At 46.0% G+C, this 21,607-nt stretch overlaps 1 protein-coding gene and 1 long non-coding RNA gene across 3 annotated transcripts in view; one reads left to right on the top strand and one right to left on the bottom strand.

The window, feature by feature from the left end:
• The window catches only part of AFF3 (ALF transcription elongation factor 3), a 688,775-nt gene that overhangs the window by 533,954 nt on the left and 133,214 nt on the right, over positions 1–21,607 (top strand). For both annotated transcript variants that reach the window (XM_077296548.1, XM_077296549.1), the window contains exon 7: positions 10,596–10,636. In XM_077296548.1, the coding sequence (XP_077152663.1) occupies positions 10,596–10,636 (41 nt within the window). The remainder of the gene's footprint in view (positions 1–10,595; positions 10,637–21,607) is intronic.
• The window catches only part of LOC143816323 (uncharacterized), a 67,239-nt gene continuing 57,189 nt past the window's right edge, over positions 11,558–21,607 (bottom strand). Inside the window, exons 2-3 of the long non-coding RNA XR_013223908.1 lie at positions 13,024–13,112; positions 11,558–11,756 (exon numbers count right to left, since the gene is read on the bottom strand). This is a non-coding gene — a long non-coding RNA (uncharacterized LOC143816323). The remainder of the gene's footprint in view (positions 11,757–13,023; positions 13,113–21,607) is intronic.

Below are 21,607 nucleotides of genomic sequence, written 5' to 3'. Positions count from 1 at the left end.
AAGCGGTTTTCCTACTCCAAGATAAGGGAGCCTTCGAGGCCTTGTGTAGCCAGACGATAACGCTGGCTCAACACCTCCAGCCTTAGGTGCTATTTTGCTTTTCCCACTACCACCAGATGCTCCACCACCACCACCATCAGTACCAGCTGGAAACGACCGCCCACGGCCTCTTCCACCAGACTTCCTCATTTTTGGGAAAATATTACCAAAATAACAACTGTTATATGGTACTGTAAAACAAGGTAGAAGGTGTATCTAAACTTGTTGAGAATTTAAATCTCCCTTTTTATTTTGGGGAGACTGCACCGCAACTCAGGCCCAGTGTATAACACAACACAATGTAAGTGGCAGAACGTGGCTGGCTGATATACGACAAACTAAGAGAACTGACGTATATCCACTTTGTGACAATTTGAATCTCCCTTTTTTGGGGGGAGACTGCACTGCAACTCAGGCCCAGTGTATAACACAACACAATGTAAGTGGCAGTACGTGGCTGGCTGATATACGACAAACTAACAGAACTGACGTATATCCACTTTGTGACAATTTGAATCTCTCTTTTTTGGGGGGAGACTGCACCGCAACTCAGGCCCAGTGTATAACACAACACAATGTAAGTGGCAGAACGTGGCTGGCTGATATACGACAAACTAACAGAACTGACGTATATTCACTTTGTGACAATTTGAATCTCCCTTTTTATTTTGGGGAGACTTCACCGCAACTCAGGCCCAGTGTATAACACAACACAATGTAAGTGGCAGAAAGTGGCTGGAAAATATCTGAAAAAATCCAAGAACTGTAGTACAATTTCAATCTCCCTACAATGATCTCAGGACAAGTATGGCAACAACAAAAAGGACTGCTGCACACAGAAGTGTGGACAAATAAACAAGATAACTGCAGAAAGGAGCAACAGGATTTTTGCTTTTAAAAAAGCATTTGGTTTGCACAGCAGCGTGCAAACAGCAATGCACCTATCAGGGAGCCTTATAAGACAGCCTAATAAGCTACAGAGCTGATGCACAAAAAATAGCCTCCACTGTCCCTGCAAAAAAAGGTGGTGTTGGACAGTGGAAATCGCTTCAGCACAAGCGGTTTGGGGGTTAATCTTCCCTCCCTATCTATATCCCTTCTTCTGACAAAGCTGCAGCAATCTCTCCCTAATGCTAAGATCGGCAGAAGTAAGATGGCGATCTGCGTGCACGCCCCTTTATACCCCCTGTGACGCCGCAGAAAGCAAGCCAATCACTGTCATGCCCTTCTCTAAGATGGTGGGGACCGAGACCTATGTCATCACGCTGCCCACACTCTGTGTCCTCCTTCATTGGCTGAGAAATGGCGCTGAACGCGTCATACAAAACGCGACTTTGGCGCGAAGATCGCCGACTGCATGGCTGATCCCACACTAGGATCGGGTCGAGTTTCATGAAACCCAACTTTGCCGAAAGTCGACGATTTTTGAATTTGTCCGATCCGTTTCGCTCAACCCTAGTGACAAGTATTTGTATTCAGCTCCCTGTAGTCTGATACTCCCAATTTGCCTCCAGAAGTCACATAATTAGTGAATTGAGTCCACCTTAGTGTAACTTATTCTCAGTATACAGCTACTCTGTGAAGGTCTCAGAGGATTGTTTGAGAAAATTAGGGTTCAAATCGCATCATAAAAACCAAGGAACACACCAAACAGGTCAGGTTTTCCGTTTTATTGGCTGAGGAAATGAATTTTATTTCATATGCAAATGAAAGAACTTAGGTGCACCCTTGACATGGCCACGTGTTCACCATTATGCCCCCTCAGTTTTCATTCTAAGCACTGATCGTAATCCTTGCTTTCCCACAGTGAATGACAGTGTCACTGCAGACATACTTCAGTGAGTGTGAGTGCCGTGCCACCCTTGGATCCTGTCTGCAGCTACTGCTCATTACACTGATGCTGGAGGGGTTAAGTTTAGACTGTTTTAAATTAACCTAACATTGTGAAATTTATCACAGCTCATGTTGAATGATAAATGTGGTTCATCTTTAGTCACTTTTTACACCATCTGATGGCTGACGTAAGAACAGTTGTTTGTCTTAAAAGTTTGATGCAACACAAATCACTCCCATTTCCTAATATCTCACTCGAGACTTTTCTAGAACATTTACAGGGGTATTCTCATGATATTAAAGTTCTCTAATTAAGCAGCATGAAAATAAGCAAGTTTGCAATTGACTTGCTTTTCCTATCCTCTGTCATTTTCCTGCAGTGAGAACGTTTATCTTACATAGTGTACAGTTTCTTTCCATGGAGATTGATCATCAGAGCCTGGCTGAGTATGTGCAGTACTTACATTCCAGGAGAGGAGTTTATCTCTAAGGCTAGTTTCACACTAGCGTTCAACAGGGCTGCGAACTTCCTCCGTGAAGCCCCGCCCACTGCTGAGCCTTTTCATTCAGCTCCGCCTACGGCTGCATGCGGCATGCGTACCGTATCTTTAACATTGGGTACACAGGCCATGCCGATGTATGCGGATGCCGCCGCATGCGTCATTTTGACGGTGCGACGACCTGCGCCGAACGCAACAAGTTGCAACTTAGGCTGGTTTCACACTTGCGTTTTGATCTGCAGCGTTTTAGCGCTAAAAAGCGCATGCTTTTTTTTTCTATACTTAACATTAAAAAACGCATGCGTTTTTTAGCATGCATTTTGACGCGTTTTTCGGCAACGCATGCGTTTTTTGACGCGTGCGTTTAGTTGCAGAAATGCAACCTGTAGTAATTTCTAGCGGCGTTTTTTTGCCGCAAAAAAACGCATGCGTTTATTCGCGGCAAAAAAATGTGTTGCTGTCTATGTAAACGCATGCGTTTTTAAGCACATGCGTTTGCATGAGTTTTTAAACGCATGCGTTTCTATAGAAAAACACAAGAAAACACAAAAAAACCAAGAAAACCCTAACCCTAACCCTTGGGTTACTAGGGATCCTAACCCTAACCCTAACGTTAGGATCCCTAGTAACCCTAGGGATCCTAACCCTAACCCTTGGGATCCTAACCCTAACCCTAAGGGTTAGGGTTAGGATCCCTAGGGTTACTAGGGATCCTAACGTTAGGGTTAGGGTTAGGATTCCTAGGGTAACGGTTAGGGTTAGGATCCCTAGTAACCGTAGGAATCCTAACCCTAACCCTTGGGATCCTAACCCTAACCCTTAGGGTTAGGATCCTAACCCTTAGGGTTAGGGTTAGGATCCCTAAGGTTATGGTTAGGGGTAGGGTTAGGGTTTGGATCCCTAGGGTTAGGGTTATGGTTAGGGTTAGGATCCTAACCCTAACCATAACCCTAGGGATCCTAACCCTAACCCTAACCCTTGGGATCCTAACCCTAACCCTAAGGGTTAGGGTTAGGATCCCAAGGGTAAGGGTTAGGATCCCTAGGGTTACTAGGGATCCTAACCCTTAGGGTTAGGGTTAGGATCCCTAGGGTAACGGTTAGGGTTAGGGTTAGGATCTCTAGTAACCCTAGGAATCCTAACCCTAACCCTAGGGTTAGGGTTAGGATCCCTAGGGTTATGGTTAGGGTTTGGATCACTTTATCACCTTGATTGTGGGGGGTGGCTTATCAGTGAACTGGTGACCAGGACATTCTTCTAATAAAAACCAACCCCTAACACTAGTATACAGTACAGACAAAGAAACTGGCTCACATGAGGTCCGCCCCAGGAAAGGATGACCAAGAGTCACCTCTGCTTCTGAGGATAAGTTTATCCGAGTCACCACCCTCAGAAATTGCAGGTTAACAGCAGCTCAGATTAGAGACCAGGTCAATGCCACACTGAGTTCTAGCAGCAGACACATCTCTACAACAACTGTTAAGAGGAGACTTTGTGCAGCAGGCCTTCATGGTAAAATAGCTGCTAGGAAACCACTACTAAGGACAGGCAACAAGCAGAAGAAACTTGTTTAGGCTAAAGAACACAAGGAATGGACATTAGATCAGTGGAAATCTGTGCTTTGGTCTGATGAGTCCAAATTTGAGATCTTTGGTTCCAACCACCGTGTCTTTGTGCGACGCAGAAAAGGTGAACCGATGGACTCTACATGCCTGGTTCCCACCGTGAAGCATGGAGGAGGAGGTGTGATGGTGTGGGGGTGCTTTGCTGGTGACACTGTGGGGGATTTATTCAAAATTGAAGGCATACTGAACCAGCATGGCTACCACAGCATCTTGCAGCGGCATGCTATTCCATTCGGTTTGCGTTTAGTTGGACCATCATTTATTTTTCAACAGGACAATGACCCCAAACACACCTACAGGCTGTGTAAGGGCTAACTGACCAAGGAGGAGAGTGATGGGGAGCTACGCCAGATGACCTGGCCTCCACAGTCACCAGACCTGAACCCAATCGAGATGGTTTGGGGTGAGCTGGACCGCGGAGTGAAGCCAAAAGGGCCAACAAGTGCTAAGCATCTCTGGGAACTCCTTCAAGATTGTTGGAAGACCATTTCCGGTGACTACCTCTTGAAGCTCATCAAGAGAATGCCAAGAGTGTGCAAAGCAGTCATCAAAGCAAAAGGTGGCTACTTTAAAGAACCTAGAATATAAGACATATTTTCAGTTGTTTCACACTTTTTTGTTAAGTATATAATTCCACATGTGTTAATTCATAGTTTTGATGCCTTCAGTGTGAATTTACAATTTTCATAGTCATGAAAATACAGAAAAATCTTTAAATGAGAAGGTGAGTCCAAACTTTTGGTCTGTACTGTATGTTGAAGCATTCCAAAGATATTATTTCGTAAATTGGCACTAGTCAGATTTAAAAAAATTGTCTCGGTCTCAAAGGGGATTGAACTTAGCAGTACTTAGTAGTTCACAGGCAGCAGACAAGGATGGCCTCCAACTTCACACTGCATGAGCAGCGACAGGTGCACAAGAAGAGTAGCGGGTGGGTGGGCCAGCGGTTGGGTGAATGGGAGGTCATATGGGGAATAAAAGGTCAGACGGGTGAGTGCACGCACCATATTACTTTTAGGCCCTCAACTACTGCATATAATATGCAACAAGGGCCCAGGGTGCGTCGGAAGCTTAGGAACAATGGGTGCGGCCACCCCATCTTCTGCAGCCATACAATGTTAGTAGCTGCGCCTATGAGTGACTAGAGCCCCAGGCCTTAATAAAGCAAAGGAAAGGAATTAGCGCGGGCGCCAGCGTGACATGCAGTCTGCCAGGCTGGTTATATAGAGGCTCGGCTGTGCTTCTCACTCAGTTTGGGCCCACCCCTCTTTGCTTCTGCTGACCGTGACCACTACACCAGTAATGGCAGTAATGCCATTGGTAAAAGTTACTTGGCACCCAACTTGATATATTTATTGGTATGACTTGAGGCACAATTATTTTCTTTCTTTTTTTTTTGGATGACTGCAACATTTTTCATTATCACTGGTAGAGTGGCTACCAACTTGTCGAAGAGTATTGCTTCAAACACTCCATTGGTTTTATAACTTAGCATTGTTTAGTGGATACCAAATATAAATATAAGAACTCACGTGCTCTACTTGAAACACTGAGGCTGGGGTCACACATGCGTGTTTTACGTACGTAAGAGCGCAAAAACTACGTACGTAAAACTCGCATTACATACGGCACAATGCTTCTCAATGGGGCTGCTCCTATTAGCCGTATATTACGGTTCAGTATTATACGGCGTTCTACGGCCGTACAAAATCGCAGCATGCTGCGTTTGTCAGCGTATTGCGCAAATAATACGCCAATGAAAGTCTATGGGGGCGAGAAAAATACGGATTCCACACGGACCAGCAGTGTGACTTGCGAGAAATACGCAGCGCTGTTAGTGAAAAGTCGGTAATTCAATTGCCGGCTTTTCATTTCTCCTGCACAAACCCGACAGGATATGAGACGTGGTTTACATATAGTAAACCATCTCATATCCCCTTTTTTTTTGCATATTCCACACTACTAATGTTAGTAGTGTGTATGTGCAAAATTTCAGCGCTGTAGCTGCTGAAATAAAGGGTTAAATGGCGGAAAAAATTGGCGTGGGCTCCCGCGCAATTTTCTCCGCCAGAGTGGTAAAGCCAGTGACTGAGGGCAGATATTAATAGCCAGGAGAGGGTCCATGGTTATTGGCCCCCCGTGGCTAAAAACATCTGCCCCCAGCCACCCCAGAAAAGGCACATCTGGAAGATGCGCCTATTCTGGCACTTGGCCACTCTCTTCCCACTCCCTGTAGCGGTGGGATATGGGGTAATGAAGGGTTAATGCCACCTTGCTATTGGAAGGTGACATTAAGCCAGATTAATGATGGAGAGGCGTCAATTATGACACCTATCCATTATTAATCCAATTGTAGGAAAGGGTTAAAAAACACACACACACATGATTGAAAAGTATTTTAATGAAATAAACACAGCGGTTGTTGTAATAATTTATTGTTCTCTCAAATCCATTTGCAGTCCCTCGCTTGGCAACATAATAAACGCACAAGATACATACCTTCTGATGTACTGTCAGGTCCAACGATGTAATCCATCTGAAGGGGTTAACTAATATTACAGGCAGGAGCCCTGCTAATGCAGCTGTGCTCCGTGCCTGTAATCCCCGGCGAATGAATGAAATGTAGGTCATTGACCTACATTTCCTTCAGTCGCGGTGATGCGCCCCCTGGTGGATGTCCTCATATGACCTGGAGCGTGGGAAAAAGTTCCCAGGCTGCAGTTCATGAGAACATCCACCAGAGGGCGCCTCACCGCGAATGAATGAAATGTAGGTCAATGACCTACATTTCATTCATTCGCCGGGGATTACAGGCACAGAGCACCGCTGCATTTAGCAGGGCTCCTGCCTGTAATATTAGTTAACCCCTTCAGATGGATTACATCGTGGGACGAGACGGTTCACCAGAAGGTATGTATCTTGTGCGTTTATTATTTTGCCAAGCGAGGGACTGCAAATGGATTTGAGAGAACAATAAATTATTACAACAACCGCTGTGTTTATTTCATTAAAATACTTTTCAATCATGTGTGTGTGTTTTTTAACCCTTTCCTACAATTGGATTAATAATGGAGAGGTGTCATAATTGACGCCTCTCCATTATTAATCTGGCTTAATGTCACCTTCCAATAGCAAGGTGGCATTAACCCTTCATTACCCCATATCCCACCGCTACAGGGAGTGGGAAGAGAGTGGCCAAGTGCCAGAATAGGCGCATCTTCCAGATGTGCCTTTTCTGGGGTGGCTGGGGGCAGATGGTTTTAGCCACGGGGGGGCCAATAACCATGGACCCTCTCCTGGCTATTAATATCTGCCCTCAGTCACTGGCTTTACCGCTCTGGCGGAGAAAATTGCGCGGGAGCCCACGCCAATTTTTTCCGCCATTTAACCCTTTATTTTAGCAGCTACAGCGCAGAAATTTTGCACATACACACTACTAACATTAGTAGTGTGGAATATGCAAAAAAAAGGGGGATATGAGATGGTTTACTGTATGTAAACCATGTCTCATATCCTGTCGGGTTTGTGCAGGAGAAATGAAAAGCCGGCAATTGAATTACCGGCTGTTCACAGATATCGCGCTGATTGAAATCTAAATACAGAATATATATATATGTGTCACAATGACATATATATATATATATACTGTATATATGTTTTCCCGAACATTTGAGCACATAAATCCATTAGATGTCGGTTTTGCAAGCCTGCGCGAAAATCTCGCAGTACGGATGCCATACGGATTACATACGGAGGATGCCATGCGCAAAATACGCTGACACACCCTGACTACGGATCACTATTTTGGGAACATTTCTCCGTATTACGGCCGTAGTACGGACGTATAATACGTGGCGTATTGTCTTACGCCATGTGTGACCCCAGCCTCAATCTCAGCGATCACTGTGCATATAATATGTTCTCATTCTTGCTCCTCTTCTGATGCCCATAATTACCAACGATCAGAATGGCCAAGTGAAAATGCCCTTGCTTCTGTGCTTTCACAGCATTTCATTTTGGGATGTTCTGTTAATAGAGCTCATCCAGGTTTTCTGGGGAAAACTTTCTGTACATATTTTGCATTTAAATATCTTTAAAATAATTTTGTCTCAGTTGCATCACAATCTCTAAATCGTGCTATTTTCCTTAGCCAACTGAATTGTCACCTTATCACTTACTAGTTTTTCAGGTTAGTGTTTCCTGTTTGACCAGATAATGTAACCTTTGTCATTTCCTATGAGAAAAGTGTCTGTTATCCAAACTATATCTTTAACCTTGACTCAGCCCATTTACATTCTTGTCTATAAAGGGTTTTATTGTCTCTTAGGGCAGAGACAGACTGCCGTATTTCTCCTGCGGGAATCGCATCCCACTGCAGGGACTGGCCGGCACCTCTCCTGACCTGAGCATGACAGTATGATGGATTACTATGCAGCTGTCAAGCTCTGGTCAGGAGAGCTGACAGCCAGTACAAGTTTTAGGGTATGTGCACACGTTGCGGATTTTGCTGCGGATCCACATCGCATTTGGCCCTGCGCATCTGCAGCAATATTCCATGCGTTGTACAGTACCATCTAAACCTACGGAAAACAAAATCCGCAGTGCCCTTGGTGCTGAAAATACTGTGCGGAAACGCTGCGTTGTATTTTCCGCAGCATGTCAATTCTTTGTGCGGATTCCGCAGTGTTTTACACCTGCTCCTCAACAGGAATCCGCAGGTGTAAAACCGCAGGTGAAATCTGCACAAAAACCGCAGGAATTCCGCTGGAAATCCGTAGTAAATCCGCAGGTAAAACGCATTGCGTTTTACCTGCGGATTTTGCAAACACGGTGCGGAAAAATCCGCACACGAATCCGCAACGTGGGCACATACCCTTACGATGAGATTTTCGTACGAGAAATACGGCAGTGTGTCTCTGCCCTAAGTCTCAGTGTATATCCTGTGTACATACTTTTGACTTTTAGCTAAATCCATATAACAGATCTGTGATACAGAGGCTAATTAAAATAGAAATTTGGTTGGGTATGCTTTATGGCATAATTGCAAAAAAGATTGTCTGGTTGTATTAAAGCTCATGGTCAATACTTTGCTATCAGAATTTTCATGGCAATAGCCAGCTAGCTAGTTAACATAAAGTAAGTGAACTTCTTGGAATTATCTATAGTACTACATTAATTGCTAACAAAATGCAGTCTGATTGTAAGGCCGGGATCACACATACGCGAGGTCTCGCAGGTGAAAACCCAGCTCTGGCAGCCGCACAGCAATACATAGAGCTGCACGCTCCGCTCCTGGTGACCCCTTCTCTTTGAATTACTCAATTTTTCTCACTGCCCTATGGATATTTAATCAGTGTGCTCAATAAAAGAAATGTGTGTTAAAACCCAATGTGCAGTATTCATTCAGTTACATAACAGTCAAACCCAATTTTTAAAGGGCACCTGTCACCCCGTTTTTTCAGTATGAGATAAAAATACTGTTAAATAGGGCCTGAGCTGTGCATTACAACAGTGTATTTTGTGGACCCCGGTTCCCCACCTATGCTGCCAAAATACGTTACCAAAGTAGCCGTTTTCGCCTGTCAATCAGGCTGGTCTGGTCAAAAGGGCGTGGTGTCTTCCCCCAGATCTTGCTTAGTTTTCCGTTGGTGGCGTAGTGGTTTGCGCATGCCCAAGGTCCAGAATCCACTGCACAGGGGAGTTAAAAGAGCGCGATGTGCACTATTTCATTGGTGATCGGTGGGGGCGGCCATCTTCCTTTGGCCGCGCGTGCGCAGAAGCGGCGCTCTGCTGGCCGCGGCTTCAGGAAAATGGCCGCGGGATGCCGCGCGTGCGCAGATGGAGATCGTGGCGGCCATTTTCCTGAAGCCGAGATGCGAACTCTGCTTCAGGAAAATGGCCACCGCGGTCTCCATCTGCGCACGTGCGGCATCCCGCGGCCATTTTCCTGAAGCCGCGGCCAGCAGAGCGCCGCTTCTGCGCACGCGCGGCCAAAGGAAGATGGCCGCCCCCACCGATCACCAATGAAATAGTGCACATCGCGCTCTTTTAACTCCCCTGTGCAGTGGATTCTGGACCTTGGGCATGCGCAAACCACTACGCCACCAACGGAAAACTAAGCAAGATCTGGGGGAAGACACCACGCCCTTTTGACCAGACCAGCCTGATTGACAGGCGAAAATGGCTACTTTGGTAACGTATTTTGGCAGCATAGGTGGGGAATCGGGGTCCACAAAATACACTGTTGTAATACACAGCTCAGGCCCTATTTAACAGTATTTTTATCTCATACGGAAAAAACGGGGTGACAGGTGCCCTTTAAGTTACCAATACAGAAATATGGGTAATTTCAAGGGGTTCACTTATTTATTTTTTTTTACTGTACTTTATGCCCCTGATAGATGAATAGATTGATCAGATATCATAACTGCTAGACAGACTTGTTCCTGCAGTAGATAGACCAGTCATATTTTCATGCACTTGTTTCTTGTGTAAATCAAAAGGTATAATCCGTTGAATTGTTTGAACATGAAGTCAGATAAGCGGCTGCTTTGTTTAGAATGCTAAGTAAATTTTCCTGCTTTTGTTTTTTTCTCAGCCAGCATCCCAGGGACAAGACATTGGACTCCAAAGCGACAGGTATCTTTTATCATTTCTGTAAACCATAAATTGCTTCATGAAGCATAGAAACTAATTTATAGTATCATATAAGTCATAGTCCAATTGTGTGCAGAGAGCCTTAAGGTACCGTCACATTAAGCGACGCTGCAGCGATATAGACAACGATGCCGATCGCTGCAGCGTCGCTGTTTCGTCGTTGTGTGGTCACTGGAGAGCTGTCACACAGACAGCTCTCCAGCGACCAACGATGCCGAAGTCCCCCGGTAACCAGGGTAAACATCGGGTTAGTAAGTGCAGGGCCGCGCTTAGTAACCCGATGTGTACCCTGGTTACCAGTGTAAATATAAAAAAAACCAAACACTACATACTTACATTCCGGTGTCTGTCGGGTCCCCCGGCGTCCGCTTCCCTGCACTGTGTAAGCGCCGGCCCTAAAGCAGAGCGGTGACGTCACCGCTGTGCTCTGCTTTACGGCCGGCTGGCGCTGACACGGTGCAGGGAAGCGGACGCCGGGGGACCCGACAGACACCGGAATGTAAGTATGTAGTGTTTGGGTTTTTTTACATTTACACTGGTAACCAGGGTAAATATCGGGTTACTAAGCGCGGCCCTGCGCTTAGTAACCCGATGTTTACCCTGGTTACCAGTGAAGACATCGCTGAATCCGCGTCACACACAACGATTCAGCGATGTCAGCGGGTGATCCAGCGACGAAGGTGCTGGCCTTCTAGCTCCGACCAACGATGTCACAGCAGGATCCTGATCGCTGCTGCGTGTCAAACACAACGATATTTCTATCCAGGACGCTGCAACGTCACGGATCGCTATCGTTATCGTTGTTAAGTTGTTCAGTGTGAAGGTACCTTAACTTACTGAATTTCAGCCAATTAATGAAAGTGAACGATTTTATATCTTTACAGACTGGGATGTACTAAATTGAATAGTGGCAACATATTACTATTATTTGGAATGCCCATGCATTCAGTGATTTGAAGAGCAAAAGTACAAAATTACATTCCTCTGTTTGCAGCAACTTTCTGTTTCGGTTCATAGTGAGGCTTTCTCCTTTATGGGACCCCGCTTCAATTTTTAATTCAGTTTTCGGATAGCAAGCAGGCATCTTGAAAATGGCAAGGAACTGAAATGCAAGTATATTAGAAAGTTGCAAGACTTTTCATTATAGAAGTGGTTAGCCTAGTTTACATGAAATCAGAAAACCTCAAGTAATGAAACTATAAAGGCACAAGATTTTTAATGACTAAACTGATGACATGATGCCATAGTATATGTTTGCACCATTCTAAACATGCCTTTGATAAAATTGTCATTTTGCCATTAGAGCGGAAACAGAAGTTGTTGTTTCTTATAATCATCATCATATTATTATTATTATTATTATCATCATACTGTTTGTAAAATGAATACCAGAGCGGTGCTGGCGCTCTGACAAGTAATGGTGTCTTGGCACATACCACTACTATTTCTCTAGGTGGGATTTCGGAAATATTAGTGTTAATATCAAATGCCCATGGGGATTGGGTGCACATGGGGCCAGTGTCACAGGGAGAAAGAGCAGAAGGTGCACATTGCAGGCTCCACACATAACAAACTTACAAGGATTTTTGTAGCCTCATTCCCCCTGATGACGCCAGTATGGTGAAACGTGTTGGTTAGGCTAACGTTGCTTCTTTTAAACAAGCATATGATTAGATAAGTATTCAATAGATATATTACTAGAAAGCATAGTGCTGGTCCGCCACCGCCCAAGGCTCAAGTAAATGGTTTAGTATTTATACCATTTAGGGATTATTTAGACCAATTAAGTTACAATAATCTGTGTGGCTAGTTGGTATGTACCCCCGTAGTGACTGACTACCACTAATCTATGTGTTTTTAATTGCACATAAACTCCTATTAATAGATACAATTAAAAGTTATATTTCTTAGTCTTTAGTTAGGGCTTAGTTTGCCTATGGCAATTTGTAAATAGATGTAAATGACCCTATGCTGACTTTGGAACAGTTTTCAGTCGTATATCACATGGGGCCAGTGTCACAGGGAGAAAGACCCAAGAGTGCACATTGCAGGCTGCACACATAAACTTACAATCTTGTGACTTTAGCCACAGTGGATGGTGCTGAGTGTTCTAGAGTGCTAGTTTACATGCAGAGGCGTAGCTAGGGTTTTGGTTCGGGGAGGGGAGAAGCTTCTGAGTGGGCTCCTAACCAGGTAACCATGATTACAATTCAGTGACAATTCTCCTAATAGTGGAGGAGAACCTAAGCAGATGACCGTGCTGTTACTGAAGATAATCTCTATATAACGACCAACATGGATATTACCGCCATATGGTCAGTTGGAGATACCAGTCCTACAGAACATGTAAGAGATCACAGCACAGTTACCTCTGACGTTCTCTGATGGAATCATCACTTTTCCCGTCTTTTCCATCTGGCCCAGACCGACATGACAACTTCTTCCACCCAGGACTCATCTGCAGAGAATACAACAAAGAAATGTTTCACTTCTCACATTCCAGCCCCATCACCATCTATTCCCAACCTGCACAAACTCCTCATCCTACTGATACTGAGCCACTGCTGCCGTATGTGTCCCTATTACTGCACCTGATACCCCAATACTGAGCCGCTGCTGCCGTATGTGTCCCTATTACTGCACCTGATACCCCAATACTGAGCCGCTGCTGCCGTATGTGTCCCTATTACTGCACCTGATACCCCAATACTGAGCCTCTGCTGCCTTATGTGTCCCTATTACTGCACCTGATACCCCATTACTGAGCCGCTGCTGCCGTATGTGTCCCTATTACTGCACCTGATACCCCAATACTGAGCCGCTGCTGCCGCATGTGTCCCTATTACTGCACCTGATACCCCAATACTGAGCCGCTGCTGCCGTATGTGTCCCTATTACTGCACCTGATACCCCAATACTGAGCCGTTGCTGCCATATGTGTCCCTATTACTGCACCTGATATCCAGATACTGAGCCTCTGCTGCCGTATGTGACCCAATTACTGCAACTGCTGTGTAAATTCTAAATCTCCCCTCTATAATATAGTAATGCCGGGTGCAAGTGCCCTAGAAAACAGTGCCCATATTTTGCCCCCTAGAAAGTAATATTGCCCTGTGTGCCCCTTTGATAGTCACAGTAACCTGAGTTCCCCTATAACAATAAGTGCCCACTTTACATTTAATAATGTCCCGAGTCTCCCCTGTACAGCTCCTCTATACACAGTATGATGCCCCCTCATTGTAGAGTACCACCCACACAGTATACTGACCCTTAGTAGACTTCAAACTGTTTGATATCTCCAACACTGTATGATGGCCCCTTCACTGTAATCCCCACACTGTATGATAGCCCCATAGATAACCTCCATATAGTATAATGTGCCAGATAGTGCTCAATATAGTACAAGACAGTACCCCTATAGGCAGACCCTGTAGTATAAGACAGTGCCCCTATAGGCAGACCCTGTAGTATAAGACAGTACCGCTATAGGCAGACCCTGTAGTATTAGGCAGTACCCCTATAGGCAGACTTTGTAGTATAAGGCAGCACCCCCCATAGGCAGATCCTGTAGTATAAGGCAGCACCCCCATAGGCAGATCGTGTAGTATAAGACAGCACCCCCCATAGGCAGATTCTGTAGTGTATAAGGCAGCCCTCCCCATAGGCAGATCCTGTAGTGTATAAGGCAGCCTCTCATAGGCAGATCCTGTAGTGTATAAGGCAGCTCACCCCATAGGCAGATCCTGTAGTATAAGGCAGCACCCCCCAACTCCGGTCCTCAAGAGCCAGAGCCACCAACAGGTCATGTTTTGAGAATTTCCTTAGTATTGCACAGGTCATTGAATGCTTGCCTGTCCAGGTGATGCAATTATCACCTGTGCAATACTAAGGAAATGCTGTAGTGTATAAGGCAGCACCCCCCATAGGCAGATCCTGTAGTATAAGGCAGCACCCCCATAGGCAGATCGTGTAGTATAAGACAGCACCCCCCATAGGCAGATTCTGTAGTGTATAAGGCAGCCCTCCCCATAGGCAGATCCTGTAGTGTATAAGGCAGCACCCCCATAGGCAGATCCTGTAGTGTATAAGGCAGCCCCCCATAGGCAGATCCTGTAGTGTATAAGGCAGCACCCCCATAGGCAGATCCTGTAGTGTATAAGGCAGCACCCCCATAGGCAGATCCTGTAGTGTATAAGGCAGCACCCCCCATAGGCAAATCCTGTAGTGTATAAGGCAGCACCCCCATAGGCAGATCCTGTAGTGTATAAGGCAGCCCCCCATAGGCAGATCCTGTAGTATAAGACAGCACCCCCATAGGCAGATCCTGTAGTGTATAAGGCAGCCTCTCATAGGCAGATCCTGTAGTGTATAAGGCAGCTCACCCCATAGGCAGATCCTGTAGTATAAGGCAGCACCCCCCAACTCCGGTCCTCAAGAGCCAGAGCCACCAACAGGTCATGTTTTGAGAATTTCCTTAGTATTGCACAGGTCATTGAATGCTTGCCTGTCCAGGTGATGCAATTATCACCTGTGCAATACTAAGGAAATGCTGTAGTGTATAAGGCAGCACCCCCCATAGGCAGATCCTGTAGTGTATAAGGCAGCACCCTCCCCCCATAGGCAGATCATGTAGTTTATAAGGCAGCACCCCCCATAGGCAGATCCTGTAGTGCATAAGGCAGCACCCCCTCATAGGCAGATCCTGTAGTGTATAAGGCAGCACCCCCTCATAGGCAGATCCTGTAGTGTATAAGGCAGCACCCCCCCCCATAGGCAGATCCTGTAGTGTATAAGGCAGCACCTTCCCCAAAGCAGATCCTGTAGTGTATAAGGCAGCACCCCCTCATTGGCAGATCCTGTAGTGTATAAGGCAGCTCCCATAAAAAAAACAATAAATAAATACCTCTCTTCCTCCTTGTTCCAGTGGTGCTCCCTGCTCCCACTCTTGTTCTGACAGCGGGCGCCGGGCGGTGGCGTCATTGCACCCGCCGTCCGTGTCGAAATCTGCGACGTCAGATACTGACAGGGGAATTATGGGAGAAGGAGCACAGCGCTCAGATGCCTATACAGCTCACCATGCGATGACGGGCGGGGGGCCCACTGCTGGCACCGCCCCCCCCCCCGCCTGCTGAGGGGCTCCATAGCGGCAGAGCAGGTAGATTTATTCTCCCTGCTCTGTCGCAGAATGTAACTGTATGCAATTACAGTAGCGTAGCTCCGGGTGGGCCCCCTCCGAGCACGGGGCCCTGGGTGACCGCCCCCTCTGCCCCCGGTAGCTACGCTACTGTTTACATGACAATAAATTAATCTATTTATACCACTCAATGCTCCCTTGAAGTACACAGAGCCAGCCAATGTTAACACATGTAAGATTACAGACTGAAGGAGAAGTAAGGATAGCACATATGTAACAGTGGTGGGAGCTGATGGATTGCTCCCTGACACTCAAGGGTTAAATGTGTTTGATCCCCCTGTATGTGATAAAAGTATTATACCCACTGGGGCTGCAGTTAGCTGGGACAGGGTTAACTGTAGGGGCCAGCCCAGTTTGGAAGGGGGAACTGAGTGTTAGTGTCAAGTGCAGGAAGTGACAGCCATCTGTGTGAGGGCAGCAGTGAGTAAAGTAGCAGTACTGAGGCTGCTAGGTGTCATGATCCAGGTCGGGTTTGCTTCTTGCTTCTCTTACCCCAGCCTGGTCATGGAGGGGTTAACTATTCCTGCCTCCCTTTGGTTCTTGGGTGACTATTTATTGGTGCTATTTTAGGTAGCCTTTGTCAGTGATAGTTCATGCTTCCAGGCTAGAGCAGCTGATCTGTATACCCTTGTGATCCTTCTGCCTCTGACTTCCCGTTTGTGTGTCTGACCTGTTCCCTATCCCTGACTCGGTGTACTTTTGGTGATTTCCCTACAGTGTATGACTCGACTTGAACTCTGAACTCTGCCTCCGGTTTTTCTGTCTCTGGTACTGCATTCCCCGACTGGCTTTTGACCCTCTGGCTTGTACCTTTACTCCTCTTTCCATCTCACATTTTGGATACCATGCTCCCGTCTGGCTCTGATTTTTGTTCGTCTCTGACCTCTTGCTTTGCTGTGACCTCTGGTACTTCATCTCCCTGTTTGTTGCTGACTTTGGCCTGTCTGACTACTCTGCAGCCTGCACTTCTGCACTGAACTGCTACACAGTAAGTGCAACCCTTTTTCCAGTAACATCTGGTGATGACTGAGCCAGCCCCGAAGCACGAGTACATCATTAACTCAAAACTGAAAATAAAGATTAAACAACAACCACAAGACAGATTTCATCAACCAAGGTATCTTCTTAATCAGTTTAAGGGTGCCGACCTGACACTGTCACTGACACTAACACCTGACACTGTCTGTAGGTTACTGTGCACAATCCTGCTGACATATTCCATTTAAGGGGTTTTTCTCATCATCATAAATGGGTAAAATTGCAAAGTGCTTGAAAGAATGAAGGTATTTTTAATTCTGTAGTGTATTGCTTTTTGCCTAATATACTGGCCATTTCTGCAGTGGCCGATTCCAGAGAGTTCTTGCAAGCTCTTTATTATAAGCTTTCTTATGGTGGATTCCATTGTTCCCACACACCCCGCCCCAGCAGCAAGCATGACGGAGGAGTTGGTTTTCTCCTTTCAGATAACTGCTCTTTCACCCACATCCAACTGCCACCCTCTGTTACCTGTTATGGTTTCCAATGGCAAGGAAACATCAGAAGCATAGAATAAACGGACAAGCTCTCGGGTGATGGAAACTAGAGCTGACCGCGATGCTAAACCTACACACCACACTAGAAGTAGCCAGGGGGCATTCCTGCGTTGTCTCTAGATGCCGCGCGCCAGCCGGAGAACTAACTACCCCTGGTAGAAGAAAACACAGTCCTGGCTTGCCTCCAGAGAATGTCCCCACAGGAGATAGCAGCCCCCCACATATAATAACGGTGAGAGCAGATGAAAAGACACACGTAGTATGAAAGCAGATTTAGCACAGAGAGGCCCGCTAACTAAATAGCAGAAAGATACAACAGAGGACTTCGCGGTCAGCTGCAAAACCCTTCAAAACACCATCCTGAAATTACCTTAACTCATGTGACAACTCATGACACCGGAGTGGTAATTTCAGCCCAACAAGAGCTTCCAGCTGCAGAGATTCACATAAGTGCAAACTGGACAAAACATACAAAAATAGACTTAAGGACTAAAGTGTCCAACTTAGCTGAGCAGAAAACTGGGAGCAGGAACATGCAACAGAATCACTCTGGATACATTGATGGCCAGCATTAGAATGACTGAGGAGCAAGGTTAAATAGGATACTCCCACATCCTGATAGGAACAGGTGAACTGAGAAGGCAAGGCTTGCAGGACACCAGTACCACAAGAGACCACCGGGGGAGCCCACGAACCGAATCACAACAGTACCCCCCCCTTAAGGAGGGGGCACCGAACCCTCACAAGAACCACCAGGGCGATCTGGATGAGCCCTATGAAAGGCACGGACCAAATCAGAAGCATGAACATCAGAAGCTGTAACCCAAGAATTATCCTCTTGACCGTAGCCCTTCCATTTCACCAGATATTGAAGTCTCCGTCTGGAAACACGGGAGTCCAAGATTTTCTCCACCACGTACTCCAATTCACCCTCAACCAGCACAGGAGCAGGAGGCTCAACAGAAGGCACAAGTGGTACCTCATACCTCCGCAATAATGACCGATGGAAGACATTATGGATAGCAAAGGATGCTGGGAGGTCCAAACGAAAAGACACAGGGTTAAGAATTTCCAAAATCTTATAAGGACCGATGAACCGAGGCTTAAACTTAGGAGAAGAGACCCTCATAGGGACAAAAGTGGAGGAGAACCACACCAAGTCCCCAACACGAAGACGAGGACCAACACGACGATGGCGATTAGCAAAACGTTGAGTCCTCTCCTGGGACAACTCCAAATTGTCCACCACCTGCCCCCAAATACGATGCAACCTATCCACCATGGTATCCACTCCAGGACAATCCGAAGACTCCACCTGACCAGATGAAAAACGAGGATGGAACCCTGAATTGCAAAAGAAAGGGGAGACCAAAGTGGCAGAACTGGCCCGATTATTAAGGGCAAACTCAGCCAACGGCAAAAAGGAGACCCAGTCATCCTGATCAGCAGACACGAAACACCTCAAATAAGTCTCCAAGGTCTGATTAGTACGTTCCGTCTGGCCATTTGTCTGGGGATGAAATGCAGACGAAAAAGACAAATCAATGCCCATCCTGGCACAAAACGCCCGCCAAAATCTGGACACAAACTGGGATCCCCTGTCGGAAACGATATTCTCCGGAATACCATGCAGCCGAACCACATTCTGAAAAAACAGGGGCACCAACTCAGATGAGGAAGGCAGCTTGGGCAAGGGCACCAAATGAACCATCTTAGAAAAGCGGTCACACACCACCCAAATGACGGACATCTTCTGAGAAACGGGGAGATCAGAAATAAAATCCATAGAGATGTGTGTCCAAGGCCTCTTAGGAACAGGCAAGGGCAACAACAACCCACTAGCCCGAGAACAACAAGGCTTGGCCCGAGCACAAACATCGCAAGACTGCACAAAAGTACGCACGTCCCGAGACAGGGAAGGCCACCAGAAGGACCTAGCCACCAAATCTCTGGTACCAAAAATTCCCGTATGACCTGCCAACGCAGAAGAATGAACCTCCGAGATGACTCTATTGGTCCACTCATCCGGCACAAACAATCTACCAGGCGGACAACGATCAGGCCGATCCGCCTGAAACTCTTGTAAAGCACGTCGCAGGTCTGGGAAGACAGCAGACAATATCACCCCATCCTTAAGTATACCCGTAGGTTTAGAATCACCAGGGGAATCAGGTTCAAAACTCCTAGAAAGGGCATCCGCCTTCACATTCTTAGTACCTGGCAGATACGAAACCACAAAATTAAACCGGGAGAAAAACAACGACCAGCGCGCCTGTCTAGGATTCAGACGTCTGGCCGACTCAAGATAAATCAAATTTTTGTGATCAGTCAAGACCACCACCTGATGTTTAGCACCCTCAAGCCAATGACGCCACTCCTCGAATGCCCACTTCATCGCCAAAAGCTCCCGATTACCGACGTCATAATTTCGCTCGGCGGGCGAAAATTTTCGAGAAAAGAACGCACAAGGTCTCATCACTGAACAATCTGAACTTTTCTGCGACAAAACCGCCCCCGCTCCGATCTCGGAAGCATCAACTTCCACCTGAAAAGGAAGAGAAACATCAGGCTGGCACAACACCGGAGCAGAAGAAAAACGGCGCTTAAGCTCCCGAAAGGCCTCCACAGCAGCAGGAGACCAATCTGCAACATCAGCACCCTTTTTAGTCAAATCAGTCAAAGGCCTGACAATGCTAGAAAAACCAGTTATGATTCTGAATCGACAATAAAAGTTAGCAAAGCCCAAAAATTTCTGAAGGCCCTTAAGAGAAGTCGGTTGCGTCCAGTCACAAATAGCCCGAACCTTCACAGGATCCATCTCAATAGAAGAGGGGGAAAAAATGTACCCCAAAAAAGAAATCTTCTGAACCCCAAAAACACACTTTGAACCTTTAACAAACAGAGAATTGGTCCGCAAAACCTGAAAAACCCTCCTAACTTGTTGAACATGAGATTCCCAGTCATCCGAAAAAATCAAGATATCGTCCAAATACACAATCATAAATTTATCCAGATATTCACGGAAAATATTGTGCATAAAAGACTGAAAGACAGAAGGGGCATTTGACAGACCAAAAGGCATCACCAAATACTCAAAATGGCCCTCGGGCGTATTAAATGCGGTTTTCCACTCATCCCCCTGCTTAATTCGCACCAAATTATACGCACCGCGAAGATCAATCTTAGAGAACCACTTCGCCCCCTCAATGCGAGCAAATAAATCTGTCAGCAATGGCAAAGGATACTGATACTTGACTGTGATCTTATTCAAGAGTCTATAATCAATACAAGGTCTCAAAGAACCATCGCTTTTAGCTACGAAAAAGGACCCCGCTCCAAGAGGAGACGAAGAAGGACGAATATGTCCCTTTTCCAAGGACTCCCTAATATACTCTCGCATGGCAGCATGTTCAGGTACAGACAGATTGAATAGACGACCCTTAGGAAATTTACTGCCAGGGATCAAATCTATGGCGCAATCGCAATCTCTGTGAGGAGGAAGAGAATTAAGAGTAGATTCCTCAAAAACCTCACGATAATCAGACAAAAACTCAGGAATTTCAGAGGGAATAGATGAAGCAATGGAGACCAAAGATGTGTCCCCATGATTTCCCTGACATCCCCAGCTTAGTACAGACATTGTTTTCCAGTCAAGGACTGGGTTATGAGTTTGCAACCATGGCAATCCCAGCACCAACACATCATGTAGATTATACAGTACAAGGAAGCGAATCACCTCTTGATGGTCTGGAGTCATACGCATAGTCACTTGTGTCCAGTATTGTGGTTTATTACTAGCCAATGGTGTAGAATCAATACCCTTTAAAGGTATAGGAACTTCCAGAGGCTCTAGATCAAACCCACAGCGCCTGGCAAAGGACCAATCCATAAGACTCAAAGCGGCGCCAGAATCCACATACGCATCCGCAACAATAGAAGATAACAAACAAATTAGAGTTACAGACAAAATAAACTTGGACTGCAAAGTGCCAATAGCAGAGGATTTATCAACTTTCTTTGTTCGTTTAGAGCATGCTGATATAACATGAGTAGAATTTCCACAATAGAAGCACAAATGATTTTTGCGCCTATAAATCTGTCGTTCGCTTCTGGACAGAAAGCTATCACATTGCATACTCTGTGGTGCCTCTTCAGAAGACACCGCCAACTGGTGCACAGGTTTGCGTTCCCGTAAACGCCGATCAATCTGAATTGCCATTGTCATGG

Source organism: Ranitomeya variabilis, chromosome 3 (assembly GCF_051348905.1).
Source record: "Ranitomeya variabilis isolate aRanVar5 chromosome 3, aRanVar5.hap1, whole genome shotgun sequence".
Classification (NCBI taxonomy): Eukaryota; Metazoa; Chordata; class Amphibia; order Anura; family Dendrobatidae; genus Ranitomeya; species Ranitomeya variabilis.
The sequence above is the reverse complement of the archived record's forward strand: the minus strand, read 5'-3'. Positions and strand labels throughout refer to the sequence as shown.